The following is a 17,004-nucleotide window of genomic DNA, read 5'->3' as shown; positions in this document are numbered from 1 at the left end:
CCCAGGCGTCTATTAAGACCTTTGAACGATAACAGAGTAGTTGTACCCCCATATCTCAAAGGCTCATCTTGCCTCAACTAGAAGAGTTCCAGTATTATGGAACAGCTTGCCGGTAGAATTGAGACAGAAAGAATCTTTTCCAAAATTTTAAAAGACATTTAAAGGCATTTCTTTTTTTCAGCTGGCCTTTTTAAACTGACGGGATGCGAATTTGGGACTGCAGCCTGCTTTTATATACAGTACTCCCCCGATATTTGCGGGGGTTCCGTTCCAGGAACCCCCGTGAATGCTAAAAACCCGCAAATACGGTGTTTAGCGGGGGGGGGGGGGAGACAGGAGAGGGCAGCCGGAGAAGCAGGAGAGAGCAGCCGGAGCGCCGGCGAGTGAAGGAAATCACTCGTGGTACTGCTCCGACCGCCTTTTCCTGCACTAAAGTCGGCCCTCACCGATCAGGAGCTGCTGTCAATTGCCGGTGCTCCGGCTGCCCTCTCTTGCCCGGTCATTCGCGGTCAGAAAATACCGCGAATGACTGGGACCGTGAATCGCTGACCGCGAATGACCGGGGGAGCACTGTATTCTTATAATTAATCATTTAATTTTATTAATTTCGATGTTATATAATATTATGAATTAGAAATGTTATTTCTTTTCTATTGAAATGGAATTCTTTTTATAATTTTGATTGAATTATGTTGTAAACTGCTCTGATCCTGTTTTGACTGTAAATGTGGTATATAAAGATTTTAATAAATATAAACAAACAACCCTATATTTATTTTTGCGTTAGGAATATCTCATATCTGCACAGTGTTCTTGCCTATTTTAACTCTTCCTGTCCCGTCAGCAATTGCTCCTCTTTCTCTCTTATTTCCTCTTTTTTTTCTCACTCTTTTACCAAGGTGTGCTAGCCGATTTACCGTGCTAAATGCTGACGCGTCCATAGAATATAATGGGCGTTAGCTTTTTGCACATGCTAATTATTTAGTGCACGCAAAATCCGCTAGCGCGCCTTAGTAAAAGGACCCCTAAGACTATCTATAGCCATTATATTGTAAACCGTATTGATGCTTTGCGATATACGGTTTATCGAGCGTAATAAACTTGGTCTTCTTCAAGTCCCGTTTCCGGACATATTTTGCTGTCTTGTCTTTCCTTCTTGCACAGGAGAAACGTGACGCCACATCTTGGACCTGGGTTTTATTAGGTTTCCTGGTATCCGGTCTTTTCATCGATGGGCAGATAGCGAAAATATGGCGTTTTTGTCGCTTGAGATTGAAGTCACAGCAGGCAGCTTAAGAGGATCTCAGTGTGTTCCTAGAAGACAAGGAAATAAACCTTTTATAGAATCGCACTTTTCAAGCTGTGTGTGTAACTTTTAATTAGTGTCAATTAGATGTTGGTTGCCAATTATTGGCTCCGATTAGACCAATTAATTAAGTTGCGCATGTAAATTGGCTGTGCACACCGATTTGTACACACAGTGAGGCGCCATATATAGAATTTGGGGATTAGTGGATGGGGAGAAGTTCGGATGGGGGAGGGGGGCAGCGTGCTGTATTACTATAGGTGTATAGAACAGGCAATTAATATGTCATGTAAATACATTTCACTACTAAATGAAGAGCTTTTTCTATGGCCCTTATCCCGTCCCAAATCCTACCTCTTTTCCAGATAGATAAATCAGGCAGTTCTACATATAGAATGGTCTGATTTATATGTATAGGTGGTAGAAGTATAAGTTATATACCTTTTGTCAAAGCTAATTTGCGCCTTTTTCACAATTGACCTTACCCACGTCTGGTCACAGCAGCTAATCAGAATAGGGAATCCACCCTAGCCCTGATCACTCTATGCCCATGATCTGCCTGAGCTCTGGACCTCCCACCTTGCCTCATTCCTCCCCGCTGTACATGCTCCTCTGGAACTGGAGGGGGCGATGCCAGACAATTAACATCACTTCCTGTCACATGACTCATCCAAAATGGTGGCAAGTGGAGTGAACAGAAAATGCCCATAGGGGTGTCCACTACTCACCGCCATCTTGAAAATGGGGCATGGCCAAGACAAGAGCTATGACATCACTTCCCATGATGTCACCTAAAGGGGCAGGGTCTGAGGTGGAGTTACGCAAAAGGTGGGTGGGGTTTGTGACATGGGTATGCATAAGGGGCAGATTTTAGGGGTGGGGCTATAACATCATAGTTGGTGGCATCATCAAAAGGGGCAGGGCCAGGGCAGATCCTCAATTTTGATTGGCTGCTATGACTGGAAGTAGGCATGGTCATCTGTCAAACATCTGCAAACTGAATTTAACAAAAGTTATATCAATTATAATACTGGTGGTGGATTTTAAAATATAGATATTCATATTTCTGCAGTTGGTATTGCTCATGACTGTATATATGTTCTGCCCCTTGCTGCCTCCCTTGCCCAAGTTCTTCACTGATCAATTTGTAGATTATTACTTTACAATGCTGCTGTTAGGAGAACAGACCGTGCCAGTGACAATGTTCTCTTTTGTCCTCCAAAATGTTTATTTTAGCCAGAAAATTATTCTTCTGTTTCCCAAAGCATCTCCTTTATGGGGGCTTCACTCTCTCCCTCCAAAATTTCTTGTTGCCCTCAACAAGACCCCATATGTTGTTTCATCCCCTGCCTACACTTGAATTCCAGATGGGCCCTCACCCCTTGCTTCTTTCAAAAGCACTTGTGTTGGGCTTCATGGGCTACCGTAGTTCATCTTTAATGAGGACTTCACTGTCTTTCTGAGTTCTCTGATGATAGAAATCATGGAAACAATGGGAGTCTGGGGTCACAGTCTTGGATTGCTACTTTTCAGGGCAGCTCTTGTCTTAACCTTCCAGGATCCAAGTTTTACTTCCACTGAGCAGCCTGTCCCTTTCTTCACTCTGCTTTCAGGATGCTGTGAAAATCCTTTCACCTGCATTAAAGAGAAAACAGAATAAGGACTGGGCTATGTAAGGGAAAGGGATTGGGACTGAGGCCTCACTCTCCTCCTGTGCCTTTGCCTTTGAAGGCTTCCTGTTTCTCTCTTTCCTTCCTCTCATATGAGGAAAGACTAAAGAGGTTGGGACTCTTCAGCATGGAATAGAGACGGTTTAGGGGAGATATGATTTAGAGAATGACACGGTGACAAAATTCATCACCGTTCCCGTCCACGCGGATAACCGCGGGAAACCATCTTCATGTCATTCTTTAAGGAGAGAGGAAAGAATCAGAGTATAATTGGGCACAACCACTGACCCGCAAGCTTTGCTTTGAAGAATGCTGAGATTGAGCAGCAACATTCCAGAGCAGATATTGTGATGTCATAATGCCTCATTCCACCAGTGCCTAAGAGCCAATCACATCAGTGATGTCACAATGGCTTCATTATCCTTGGCTCACATAAGAATCAGAGTATGAATGGCCACAACCACTGACCCGCAAGCTTTGCTTTGAAGAATGCTGAGATTGAGCAGCAACATTCCAGAGCAGATATTGTGATGTCATAATGCCTCATTCCACCAGTGCCTAAGAGCCAATCACATCAGTGATGTCACAATGGCTTCATTATCCTTGGCTCACATAAGAATCAGAGTATGAATGGCCACAACCACTGACCCGCAAGCTTTGCTTTGAAGAATGCTGGTGTAGAAGGACTGAGGTTCAAATAGACACTAGAAAATGACATGGGATAATCCCACGGTTATCCGCGGGGATGGGAACGGTGATTAATTTTGTCACCATGTCATTCTCTAATATGATTGAAGTCTACAAAATCCTGAGTGGAGTAGAACGGGTAGAAGTGGATTGATTTTTCGCTCTGTCAAAAATGACAAAGACTAGGGGACACTCGAAGTTACAGGGAAATACTTTTAAAACCAATAGGAGGAAATATTTTTTCACTCAGAGAATAGTTAAGCTCTGGAACGCGTTGGCAGAGGATGCTTGCCCTGGATTGGTGGCATGGAATGTTGCTACTATTTGGGATTCTGGAATCTTACTGTTCTTTGGTATTCTGTATGGAATGCTGCTACTGTTTGGGCTTTTGCCAGGTACTTGTGACTTGGATTGGCCTCCGTGAAGATGGGATACTGGGCTGATCCAGTAAGGCTATTCTTATGTTCCACTTCAGTGTGTGTTGCCAGTCTGGACATAACACTTGAGCTGTATAATCCATCGAATAAATCTTATTGATGTATAATAAATAATGTCATCAAATTGTCTAATCAACTCATTAACGGCAGCTGTTTCTCCACTCTCAGTGCCCATAACGTTAGGACCAATGGCGAGGGACGTGGACAGCCTGGCTCTGTGCATGAAAGCGCTTCTGTGTGACCACATGTTCCGCCTGGACCCCAGTGTGCCTCCCGTCCCCTTCAGAGACGAGGTGAGGGCACGAACCCTTTGGATTCTGAACCCCCACCTTGGGCAGGGATTGGGAGTCTGCTATAAAAGGGTTTATTCAGGCAGGGCACAGTTCAGAATAGCATTCAAGATGCATAGGAAGAGGAGATGCCATGGTTACGCCATTCGTTTCTACATAAGATAAGACCATATTTCTATACCGCATAACCATGAGTTCAATGTGGTTTATAAAAGTTACATCATTAACAAGGAAAAGATTAGTAAATAACTATTCGGCCAGATATTTAGAGAAAAGATAGGGCTTCAGTTGTTTTCTGACGTGTTCATAAGAGTAAGACGAAAAACCTTATCGTGAGAAGCCGCTTGAAGAGAAAGCAGATGGTCATGGTATTTCTTGCTTTTACAACCTTTAACAGTGGGAAATACAAAGAGGGCAGGTGTTTTCCTATTATGCTTGTGGGATGCAATGGAAATTCTGTCAGTTAGGTAGGTGGGGGTTTGCTCAATACACAGCCCTGCTCACGATGAGTTAAAATGCCCATCCCCCCCTGATACTTTAGGGCTGGACAATCTGGTTGCTGCCGGGCCATCTTAAAGCCCATTGGACCTTTTGGAATTCCTCCAGGGGGGGGGGGATGTAGGTGCCAGCTCTGTGGGTGCACCCCTCCCCCCATGAGGAAGGCAACGAAAATGGTAATAATAATAATAATTTATTTTGGATACCGCCATACCCAGGGAGTTCAAGGTGGTTCACAACAGATAGATGAATTACATACAGTGCGATTGAAAAAAAAAAAAAGAAGAACATAACGAGGCAATCGTAGGGTCAAACTCGTTTACATTAACAATTTAGGTGAGGGAAGGGCTAAATACGGAGTACATATAGTGTGTGCTGTAATAGAATACAATTGAGTTTAAGAGAAGGGGGGAACCAAAAGAAGGGGTTTGAACCAAAAGAAGTACGAGAAAAGACTGGAAGACTTAAATATGCATACTCCGGAGGAGAGGAGGGACTGAGGAGATATGATACAGACGTTTAAATACTTGAAAGGTATTAATTTAGAACCCAATCTTTTCCAGAGAAAGGAAAATGGTAAAAACTAGAGGGCACGGGTTTCAATTTGTGACAGCTTTCCTGTCTTTCCAGCTGTACCTCAGCACGACACCCCTGAGAATTGGGTACTATGACACAGATGGATATACCCAGCCTGCTCCCTGCATGAGACGGGCCCTCCATGAAACCCGAAAGCTGCTTCAGGAGGCGGGGCACACGGTATGTTACACTCCATAACATGTAGCTCAGGGGTGTCCAACCTTATGGCTCTCCTGGGCCGCACTGTCCGAAAAAAAAAATTTCTGGGGCCGTGCAAACGCTGCAGCAAAACAGAGAAGGGAGCCAGCAAGACGGTAAACATCCAGGAGCAGCAGAGGAAAACACTTGACCGGGGCCGCACAAAATACTTCATGGGGCTGCATGCAGCCCTCGGGCCACAGGTTGGACACCCCTGATGTAACTCAAGCTCAATAACACATTTATCTTTTTTAAATGCAAGGCATAATATTGCTTTACAGTTTTTATCAATTAATTACTCATTTGTGCCAACACAGCAGAACTCTGTGAGTTAGCATAAAAGACTTGGGTCCCGATGCTCGAAAGCTTTCCGTGCTGATAAAACTCGTTAAATCAGTCTTACTTAGGGTCACCAGAAGTCTGGATTTACCCGAACATGTTTTCTTTTTAGAGGACATGTCCAGGTGTCCGAACGGCATTTCAGAACCCGGCACTTTGTCCAGGTTTTGAAAAGCTTCCACCTCGGGATCGCATGGGCGGATGACCTCCCGACGTGGACTCTAGGACGAGAACAGGTTGAGGGGGGTGGAGATGGGGGGGGGCTTGACTTGGGCATAATGGGGCAGGGGTGAGTGGAACTGGGTGGGTCTAGGGGCGGGACTTTAGGTCCTGATGCTCAAAAGGGTTCTCAGGGGCTGTTACCGATCCTTGTAGCAGCCACCTGAGAACTCTATGCAAATGCATTACAAGCAGCTCATTAGTATTTAAATGAGCTCTCCTTGTGATGCACAAAAGGGACCGCTCCCCCCCACCCCCCTTTCATGGGGCAAAATTTTCCGGCAGGTCTGGACCTGATGGTAGCTGTTGTGTAAGTGTATGATCTGCGCGCACAACACACTCACAAAACCCCCAAACCCCGCAGCTGAGCCAACAGCCCCTCCAGCCCCTCCAGCGCAGCTCGATAAAAGAGGCCCTTACAGTGGCGTACCTAGCATATGTGACACCCGGGGCCCATCATTTTTTGACACCCCGCCATCTCTACGAAAAACATGATTTTTAGTAACAAGCCACACGTCACACATGAGTACCTAGGAAAAGGCAGCATCTTACATATGCAGTAAGCATTACAACATCAATACACCCATTGTAAAACTAAACAAGCCAGACCAGCACAGATCAATCCTACACCGTCAATCCTAACAGAAAACCATGTCTTTTGAACACACAGAACACAGAAAATACCTTTGCCTAGTATGGAATATGTCATCACAAACTAACCCCTCCCCCTTTTACAAAACTGTAGTTGTGGATTTTAGCCATGGTGGTAACAGCTCTAACGCTCATAGAATTCTGAGCATCAGAGCTGCTACCACCACGGCTGGCGCTAAAAAACACTCCACAGTTTTGTAAAAGGGGGGATAAAATAGAAATACATAGACAAAGGTTAAATTGAACCAGCAATAAACTGGACTCTGCATACAATGCAACACCACAGAAACAGTGATACATGTCTCCTAAAGCAATAAATAAATAGAAAATTTTTGTTCTACCGTTGTCTTCTCTGGTTTCTGCTTTCCTCATCTTCTTGTAACTCTTTTCCTTCCATCCACTGTCTGCTGTCTCTCTTCCCCTATATGGCATCTTCTCTCCTTCTATGCCCCTTCCAGAAACTGTATGCCTCCCCCTTCCATCTCTCCTTTCACCCCCCATTGGTCTGGCATCTCTCTCTCCTCTTCTTCCCTCTCCCACACCTTTCCTCTGCAATCCCTTTCCCTTTTTCCCCTCATTTTCCTTTTCAATTTATTTTCTGCATCTGTCTAGATTACGTTCTTACTACCCTCTCATCAATGTCCTTTTTTACTGTCTACCTAAAGCTTGCCACCTCTTTCCCTCACCCCTCCAGTGTTTCCCTAACTCAATCCCTTTCTCCCCATCATGTGCCCTCCTTTTATTTATCCCCTCCTTCCATCATGTACCCTCTTTCTCCAACCCTTCCATCTAGTACCTTCTCCTCTCTCTGTCCACTTCCATCCAGTGTCTGCTCCCCTCTTTTTCTCCTCCCATTTCCTTCCTGCATTTGCTCCCTTATCTCTCCCATCTGCACTTCCATCCAGCATAGGCTCCCCACTACCATCCAATGTCTGCCCTTTCTCTCACCATCCACCCCTCTTCAATCAGCATCTGCCCCCTTTCTCTCCCTCCAATATCCTTTCCCCTTATATCTCTCCCCTTTCTCTGTACATCAATTCTATCAGCACCACCCTTCCATACCACCCTGCCCCCTTTCTTTTCCTCCACAACTCTTCCATTCCAGTAATCCTGCTCCTTTCTCTCCCTTCATGCAGCAAGGTCCCACGATGATTGTAGCTGCCGGGTGCCAGTCCGCCCCACTCCGACGTACTTGCTCTGGAGCGGACTCAGCAGCTGCATGCTGGAAGGTCCCACGATGACTCGTCTGCTGACTCTGCTCCAGAAGAAGTAAGTTACGTCGGAGGGGGTGGACCCGGCAGACACAGGGAGTTGTGGCAAAGTCCCGCAATGACTGTGTCTGCTGGGTCCATCCCCTCCGACATAACTTACTTCTTCCGGAGCAGAGCCAGCAGACGAATCAGCGTGGGACCTTCCTGTACCTCAGCACGCCTGCTGACTCTGCTGCAGCGAAAGTAAGTCAGAGGTAACGTGACCATTTATTTTTTTCATCAAAAGGGGACCTCTATTAATTGACTGTGTATCCTTTCTTTCTTTCTGCACTCAGGCCCAACAATTGTCCCTTTCTATACCCTCCCTCCTTCCTTCCCATGTCCTTAGTTCCCCCAGTGCCCTGTCCTGTGTCCTTAGTGCCCCCAGTGCCTCTGTCCCATGTCCATTGTGCTCCCAGTGCCTCCGTCCCGTGCCCATGGTGACCCCAGTGTCTCCTTCCCGTGTCCATAGTGCCCCCAGTGCCTCCTTCCTGAGTCCTTAGTTCCCCCAGTGCCTCCTTCTTATGTCCCCCCACTACCTTCCAGATTTTGGCCACCCGCAAAGCCAGCCTGCCTGTCTACCTATCTCCCTCCCTCCCTGCCGTGCTAAAGCCAGCCATCTTGCCTGCCTACATCCTGCCCTCCCTGCCGCAGAAAAAGAAAAAGCGCCTCTCCCCTTCCTTTCCCCCGGTCCGTGCGGCTGCAATCCTACCTCCCCCCGCTGACAAGAAGTCTTTCCGACATCAATTCTGACGCTGGAGAGGACGTTCCGGGCCAGCCAATCACTGCCTGGCTGGCAAGGAACGTCCTCTCCGACGTCAGAATTGACGTTGGAAAGATTTCTTGTTGGCGGGGGCAGGTAAGATTGTAGCGACGCGGATGGGGGAAAGGAAGAGTAGGAGGATCCGGACCTGGCCGGCTGTGCACCCCCCCCAAGCCATGCACCCGGGGCGGATCGCCCCCCCCCCCTTGGTACGCCACTGGGCCCTTAGACAATTCCTATGTTACTCCAATGGAAGAAATTGCAGCCTGCGAGTAATCCATACTTATAAAATTAAACAGAATTTTTGTCCTTTATGAAAAGTATTTACAGTGCAAATCAGCCCAACCTACTGGAACAACTGACTAACTCAATCCACCTCAACCAGACACAGGAGAATCCACTCACTATTCACACACCCGCTGACCAAAAATGTCAAACAAAGAAAACTATATGACAACCCAATGGCCACCAAAGAAGCAAAACTAGACAGACAAGTCACTAATCTGCTGTCTTTGATCACAGATTACAAAACCTTCAAAAAAGAAACAAAAAATCTACTCTTCAAAAAATACATAAAACCTATTTAACACGACCAATTCCTTCCCAAGCTCCACCTACAACACTGTCTACTCCTTATCAAATCTAAAATGTTCAAATTACCCAACATGTATTACCTAATTTCACAACAATTCTTATGTAATCCGCCTTGAACCGCAAGGTAATGGCAGAATAGAAATCACTAATGTAATGTAATTTGAGCATGCATAACCCCCCCAATAATCCGACAGAATCGACAGCACCACACATTGATGCAACCACAGTACATCCGCTAATTCAAGCTGGCTGGCGCATGGCAAATCTCAGTTCTAGCTGTAAACAGATGGCTGCGTTATAAACGGCGCCAATCCATGATCTCATCTTCCCACTATTATCAAGGGATAAATCATTATAAGAAGGTGATTGCTGCCAAAGAGGGAGAGAAAAGTTCTGTGAAGAGGGTAAATCAGGAAAGTCCTTATGCCCCACCTCACTGTGGCAGGAAACCATCTTTAGCAGTGTCTTTACCTAAGAGAGCAAAAAAAAAGTATTAACAGAATAATCTTGTTTCCCGCACAGCTGATTCCTTTTACACCACCACGGATTGATTATGTCATGGAGGATCTTTACTTTAAAGTATTGTTTGCTGATGGATGCCAAATTTTATATGAAGACCTGTAAGTAAATAATGAATAGAGCGATTTCTTTCTGCTCCTTTAGGCTATGGTTCAATCACAAAAAGAGGGATATTTTTCTTTTAAAGAACCCTCTTCCTCCTTTTCTCTGCTGCCTAGACCAGGCATTGTAGAGAAAGTTCTAGGTCAGTGGCCACAAACCACATGTGTGTGTGCAAATAAGTCTAGCCCAGGGGTAGGCAATTCCGGTCCTCGAGAGCCAGAGCCAGGTCAGATTTTTAGGATATCCACAATGAATATGTATGAGATGGATTTGCATGCACTGCCTTCTTGAGATGCAAATCTATCTCATGCATATTTATTGTGGATATCCTGAAAGCCTGACCTGGCTCTGGCTCTCGAGGACCGGAATTGTCTACCCCTGGTCTAGCCTAAAACATTTACCTCTGTGATATCCTCACCTCTGGTTAGCCTAGGGAGCAGGAACTGGGCCCTCAGAAAATGAACTAACGTCTCCCACATGGCACTGATGCTTGTGCCATCTGGTTTACCCTGGTAAAAAAAAATAAATAAATCTATCTATCTATAGTATGTGGCTGTGTGTGCTTAGATGCTAGATCAGGGGTAGGGAACTCCGGTCCTTGAGAGCCATATTCCAGTTGGGTTTTCAGGATTTCCCTAATGAATATGCATGAGATCTATTTGCATGCACTGCTTTCAATGTGTATTCATTGGGGAAATCCTGAAAACCCGACTGGAATACGGCTCTCGAGGACCGGAGTTCCCTACCCCTGTGCTAGATATTAAGAATGAAATGAAGTGCATGAGAGAAGGGTCATGAAATCCGTAGTGAAGACATTGATACTGTAATCATTTCAGAGTTGGGGGGCAGTGTTCAGTTTTGCAGAAATGTGGCCCACTTCCAAATTTGCACTGACACACTTAATGAAGCGTATGATAGCATCCCTTTTCTAGAGGGAGCAGGTAATCCCTTAAGACAGGGGTGCCAATGTCGGTCCTCGAGGGCCGCAGTCCAGTCGGATTTTCAGGATTTCCCCAATGAATATACATGAGGTCTATTTGCATGCACTGCTTTCATTGTATGCTAATAGATCTCATGCATATTCATTGGGGAAATCCTGAAAACCCGACTGGATTGCGGCCCTCGAGGACCGACATTGGACACCCCTGCCTTAAGAGCTTGAATCCCTCACATTGCAAGGAATGGTTCAAGGTAAGAAGGTGGGCGGGCCAGTTTTCACAGGCGACTCAGGGCTAGATGCATTAAAAATGGTCGTTAAGACCGTGCGGGTCGCTATGGGCAGATTTTTTGGCCGATTTCTGAACAGATGCCCATGCAAAGGACAGTTGTAATCCCATCTGAATGCTCGCCTTCTGCGACTCAACTGTTTGGGACTTTTTTTCCTTTTTCTTTTAATGGCACAAATGTTGTGCGTGTTTTACACATGTACAATATCTGTCCACATTTAAAAAAAGAAAAAAGCCTCAAACAGCTGAGTGGCTTGTCTAATTGACTAGTCACATGACATTCTATGACACACCCTCTTATTACTTCTCCCACCCCAACCATTTCCCTTGGAGATGTGAATTGCTTGTTCACTCTTTCCAAAAATATTAGGGACTGGGGACATGCGGTGAAGCTACTAAGTAGTAGATTTAATACAAACCAGAGAAAATATTTCTTCACACAACGTGTAATTAAACTCTGGAATTTGTTGCCGGAGAATGTGGTGAAATCAGTTAGTTTAACAGGGTTTTAAAAAGTTTGGATAATTTCTTCAAAGAGAAGTCCATAGGCCATTATTGAGATGGCTTGGGGAAATCCACTGCTTTTTTCTAGGATAAGCAGCATAGAATCTGTTTTACTACTTGGGATCTAGCTAGGGACTTTGGACCTGGGTTGGCCGCTGTTAGAACCAGGATACTGGGCTTAATGGATCTTCGGTCTGTCCCAGTATGGCAATTCTAATTTTTCTTATGTGAGCCAAGTATAGGACAATCAAGCCATTGTGACATCACTGATGAGTTTGGCTCTGAGGCATTGGTGGAATGAGGCATTATGATGTCACAATATGAGCTCTGGAATGTTGCTACTCTTTGGGTTTCTGCCAGGTACTTGGGACCTGGATTGGCCACTGTTGGAGACAGGATACTGGGCTTGATGGACCTTCGGTTTGTCCCAGAATGGCAATTCTATGTTCTTTTTACAGAAAACAGAATATTATTGATCCTACCTTGAATGACCAATTTTTCGTCTACAAAACTTTCCATTTTGCAAAGAGGATTCTGGCTTTAGTGGCGAAACCAGTGGTGAGTTCTGTGCCTCTCTGTAGTTCGCTTTGGCATATGTTGTGCGGTGCTGAAACAGCAGTTTTAGGCCATTGCCGTGTGCCAGTTTGTGTGCAAGTGTTGTTTGTTTTGCGTGCACTGACCGGTCGTTGTACAAATTAATGGACCAGAAGGGCTAACTGGTCATTTTCAATGGTACTTAACCAGTTAGCACTGGTGAAAATAACCAGTTAGCTGCAAACTGTCTATTATGAGGGCATTCTGGGGACAGAGTTCGCACTTGGCCTGTTAAGTGCCAATATTCAGAACTTAACCGGCCTGGTTAACGGCGGAAACGGGCCCACGTAAAAGTTAGTCCTATCTTTGTGGTAACCTGTTTAGGGTAACCAGACGTCCGGATTTCCACAGACATGTTCTCCCCCGGCAGCGGGGGGGTGGGGCTAGGGTGGGATTGGGGGTGGGACTGGGGCATAATGGGGTGCGGATGGGTAAAACTGGGTGGGCCAGGGGGGCGGGCTTAGGGAGGTTCGGATTTTACTATAGTAAAATCTGGCAACCCTAAACCTATAGCTGGTTGATTTGCTAAATATTGGACGGATATTCACTGCTGAAGCCCGGACAGGGCCTGGCAGTGAATATTGAGGAATTATGTGGGCAGCAAAACGCTGCATGCCGTTCGCTAAATACTGACCCCTAAGTGTTCCTCACATTTATCCACCCCTCCCCCCTTTTTTTTATCAAGCTGTGCTAGAGGTTTTTAGCATGTGCCAGTAACGTAGGTGCCGGAAATGTAGACCTGGGTTTTAAAGGTCTGCACTGCTGGCACCTACCTTTGATGGAGAATCATGCCTAACGGCGCCTCTGGTCATTTCCGTCTCAAACCACGTCTACTTTGACTGTAGGCGCCTCTGTAGACTTGATCCAAGCCCCCCTTTAGTAGACGCCTGTGATCACCGACCATTTCTATAAATGAAGGTGACGGGATAATTGCGCAGCAGTTACACCGGCGTGCCGACAATCCAGCGCTGACAATTTGGCGCAAGAAAGAAGCGCGCCGCAGGGAAACTTATTTTTAAAGAGATCCGACAGGGGTGTGGGGGGGAGGAACCCCCATTTTACTGCATAGTGTTCGCGCTGCCGTCGGGGGGTGCAACCCCCCCCCACACACATTATAGAGAAAACGGAACTTTTCCTGAAAAAAATCAGAAAAAGTTCCGTTTTCTCTATAATGGAGGGTTTCAACCCCACAAACCCCCCCCAACAGTGTGAACACTATGCAGTAAAGTGTGTGTGTGGGGGGGGGGGGTTCCCCCAACAACCCCGTCGGAGCTCTATAAAATAAGTTTTCCCGTGGTGCACTTCTTTCTTGCGCCAAATTGTCAGCACTGGATTGTTGGCGCATTGGTGTCTCGCGCGCCACTGACTATGAACCATAAATGAGATTGTAATCAGTTTTTAATTGGCACAGTCAATTAGTGTACTGACCAAACCAATTAAAAGAATTAAATTAGGCGGTGGTAGGATGCCTTCTGCTGCCTAACCGGCTTGGCAGAAGAGCCAGACCAATGCAACCTAGTTCCCAAAAACAAGTGTACGTGGCTTTAAGAAATGGTAGTGGGTTGGCGCAGTTTAGTAACTACAGCCCGAGCCCGCAGCAAGTCACAGGCTAAATCTCACTGGTACCGAGTTCTTATTGAATTCTGCTCATACTTATTAGCATGCAGTGGTATAGCGAGGGTAGGGGGCGCCTGAGACGCACTTCCCTGCCCCCGCCACCAAAACCGGGACCCCCTGGCATCCCCCCAGACATCAAGCACCCAATGCCTTCCGATCGCCCGTCACCTTCCCACAATATCCTGGTGGTCTAGTGGGTCGGGGGTAGTTAGATCAGACTCCCTCCCAACCTGAGAACCCTCCACCGCCGACACCGCCTTTCAAGTATAGGGTGAGCTGTGTCGGGGGTGGAGGGTTCTCAAGCTGGGGGGTCTGATACAAACTCCTCCCAGCCCACTAGACCCCAGAATTATGTGGGAGGGGTCAGGGAGATCAGAAGGCGGGGGTGGGGTTTCTGCCGGGACATGTCCGGGTTTTCACGGACGTCTGGTAAACCTACTCTGTCACACTATGGTACAACCGTGAAGGTGCTATAGAGCAGCTAAACACTGTCCTATACCAGCCTACCTAACTTGCCTATCAAATAAATGCAACGAGAGTGTACACAGGGGTGGAGCCTGGACAGAACATGGGCGGGGCTTCCACTTACATGCATGACTTTTAGAATACCTTCAATTATGCGCATCCCAAGTTGCATTTCAGAACCCTTCCTTACACCAGGGTGTAACGGCAGGTGATTCCCACGTTCCTGTGTGTTGGAATGCGCAAGAACAGCCGTGCACACTCCGGAAACAGCCGCCCAGCGGTTGACGATAGTAGAACATGACATAACATAACAAAAATGCTTATTTGTCAATGTTTTCATGTGGTAACGCTATTTGCTGTTAATGCTTTCCCGTCCTGTAAATGTTTTTATGGGATTTTGTCTTTCCATCTTGTAGGATGAACTTAATAATGATATTGCCAGTAGATGTTTTATTGTGTTTGTCTTGTTGAAATATTTTTAATATGTATGCATGTAATTTTGAAAACCGCATAGTTTTTATGTGGTATATAAATTTTTTTTTTTTTAATTTAATTTTTAATTTAATTTTATAGTTTTGACATAATAAACAGTCAATTCAAAGAAATATTCCAATACCAGTCTCAACCATTGTTAACAAAATAGTCAAAATGATAAAATTTAAATGGAAAATGGAAAAAATTAGACCTCAATGAAGGGGGAGAAAGCTACATTCGCTGAGTTTTCAATCAAATATTACTAAGAAAATAAAGATAGCGTTAAGTGGGGAAAAGAACCTAATTAAACTAAGCAGGTTGGAACAACAATTCTCTCAAGAATATTAAGTTTGCTCTTTCGCAGAGATAAATTTTATCAGCTGCTGAGGTTCAAAATAAACATGTCTATTCCCCTGATAGACCATCACACATTTACATGGGTATCTGAGTATGAACGTAGCACCCAACTGTAGGACCCTTGGTCTCAAAATGAGAAACTGTTTTCTTCTCTTTTGGGTCGTCCTTGACACATCAGGATACATTCTCACCGTTTTAGTCATAAATGGTATGTCTTTAAACTTGAAAAACAGCTTAAGCATCCATTCTTTGTCAGAGTCGATAGCGAACTGTACTAGCAGCGTCGCAGTTGCCGGTAACTGGTATATAAATTTTTTAAATAAAGAAATAAAAATGCTTATATACCGCAGCTACCTCTCGGTTCTGTGTGGTTAACAAAAAATAGTATTGCGGATCATCCACGGTGACTCACAATCAGTTATTCGAGATATGTGTGTGTGGGTGGAAGCTTCTCCTCTTATGCAACTTCCGGTGGCGTCAGAGGAGAAGCTTCCGCCCACATGCGACTGCAGGCAGGCAGTCTCCGCCGGCTTCAGTAAGTTTTTTTACGAAAGCGCCGTGACGGTAAGGGGGAGGGAGGGAGATAGATTTGGCCGTAGGGAGGGAGGGAGGGAGGGGGGCCGCGTACGATCGGTGACCACGCGCCTTCCCTCCCTTAAGTTTCAATTCTTTACTAACGTGCTGCGAAGGTAAGGGAGAGGGACGGAGATTCTCAGGCCGCTGAAGGGCGGTGAGGTGGCGAGAGGGAAAGGAGGATGATGCGGGGACAGGGCGGTGAAGGGGACGGCGGGGACGGGGCGGTGAAGGGGACAGATTTTAATCCCCGTGTCATTCTCTAATACAGACTTTACAGTATTTACAGTAAAGACATAACATACAGACTTTAGGGCTCCTTTTACGAAGCCGCGCTAGCGGGTTTAACGCGCGTGACTTTTCATCACGCGCTAACCCCTGCGCTGGCCGAAAAACTACCGCCTGTTCAAGAGGAGGCGTGGTGGCTAGCGTGGCCGGCGGTTTAGCGCGGATTCGTCAAAGGAGCCCTTAGTAGGCACAGGGTGGATTAAATTGCAATGTTTACAGTGTAGGTATAACACGGGGGTAACATCGATGGGTGTATCTTTTTTGGCGGAGAATGTGGTGGCAATTCAGGTTATATTTGCGGTGGCCTGTGAGTTTAGAGATGTCGTCCGGTGTATTAGGCGGTGCCTTTGAGATCCATCCGTCCGGGGTGTAGACGCAGGTCGTTAAGGAGCTGGGTTTGTCAAGAGAAAGGTTTTCTGTCTAGTGATCTAATGCAGTGGTTCCCAACCCTGTCCTGGAGGAACACCAGGCCAATCGGGTTTTCAGGCTAGCCCTAATGAATATGCATGAAGCAAATTTGCATGCCTATCACTTCCATCATATGCAAATCTCTCTCATGCATATTCATTAGGGCTAGCCTGAAAACCCGATTGGCCTGGTGTTCCTCCAGGACAGGGCTGGGAATCACTGATCTAATGGATGGGGGGTGGGGTGGGGATGATGTTTATGTTATTTTGTTTAGTTTTCATTTAAAAATTTTCTTAGAATTCTATTGTTTAACTGTTTTTCATTCCATTCTATTCATATGCCGTCCTCTACCTTTTCTTTTCTCCTCACTTCAAATGTTTATTTCCTTCCTATATTTCT

At 45.8% G+C, this 17,004-nt stretch overlaps 1 protein-coding gene across 1 annotated transcript in view; it reads left to right on the top strand.

The window, feature by feature from the left end:
- LOC117346129 (vitamin D3 hydroxylase-associated protein-like) overlaps window positions 1-17,004 on the top strand; it is a 72,177-nt gene that overhangs the window by 37,169 nt on the left and 18,004 nt on the right. The window contains exons 7-10 of the mRNA XM_033915534.1: window positions 4,269-4,393; window positions 5,519-5,644; window positions 10,001-10,098; window positions 12,288-12,387. Coding sequence (XP_033771425.1) covers window positions 4,269-4,393; window positions 5,519-5,644; window positions 10,001-10,098; window positions 12,288-12,387 — 449 coding nt within the window. The remainder of the gene's footprint in view (window positions 1-4,268; window positions 4,394-5,518; window positions 5,645-10,000; window positions 10,099-12,287; window positions 12,388-17,004) is intronic.

Source organism: Geotrypetes seraphini, chromosome 12 (assembly GCF_902459505.1).
Source record: "Geotrypetes seraphini chromosome 12, aGeoSer1.1, whole genome shotgun sequence".
Classification (NCBI taxonomy): Eukaryota; Metazoa; Chordata; class Amphibia; order Gymnophiona; family Dermophiidae; genus Geotrypetes; species Geotrypetes seraphini.
The sequence above is the reverse complement of the archived record's forward strand: the minus strand, read 5'-3'. Positions and strand labels throughout refer to the sequence as shown.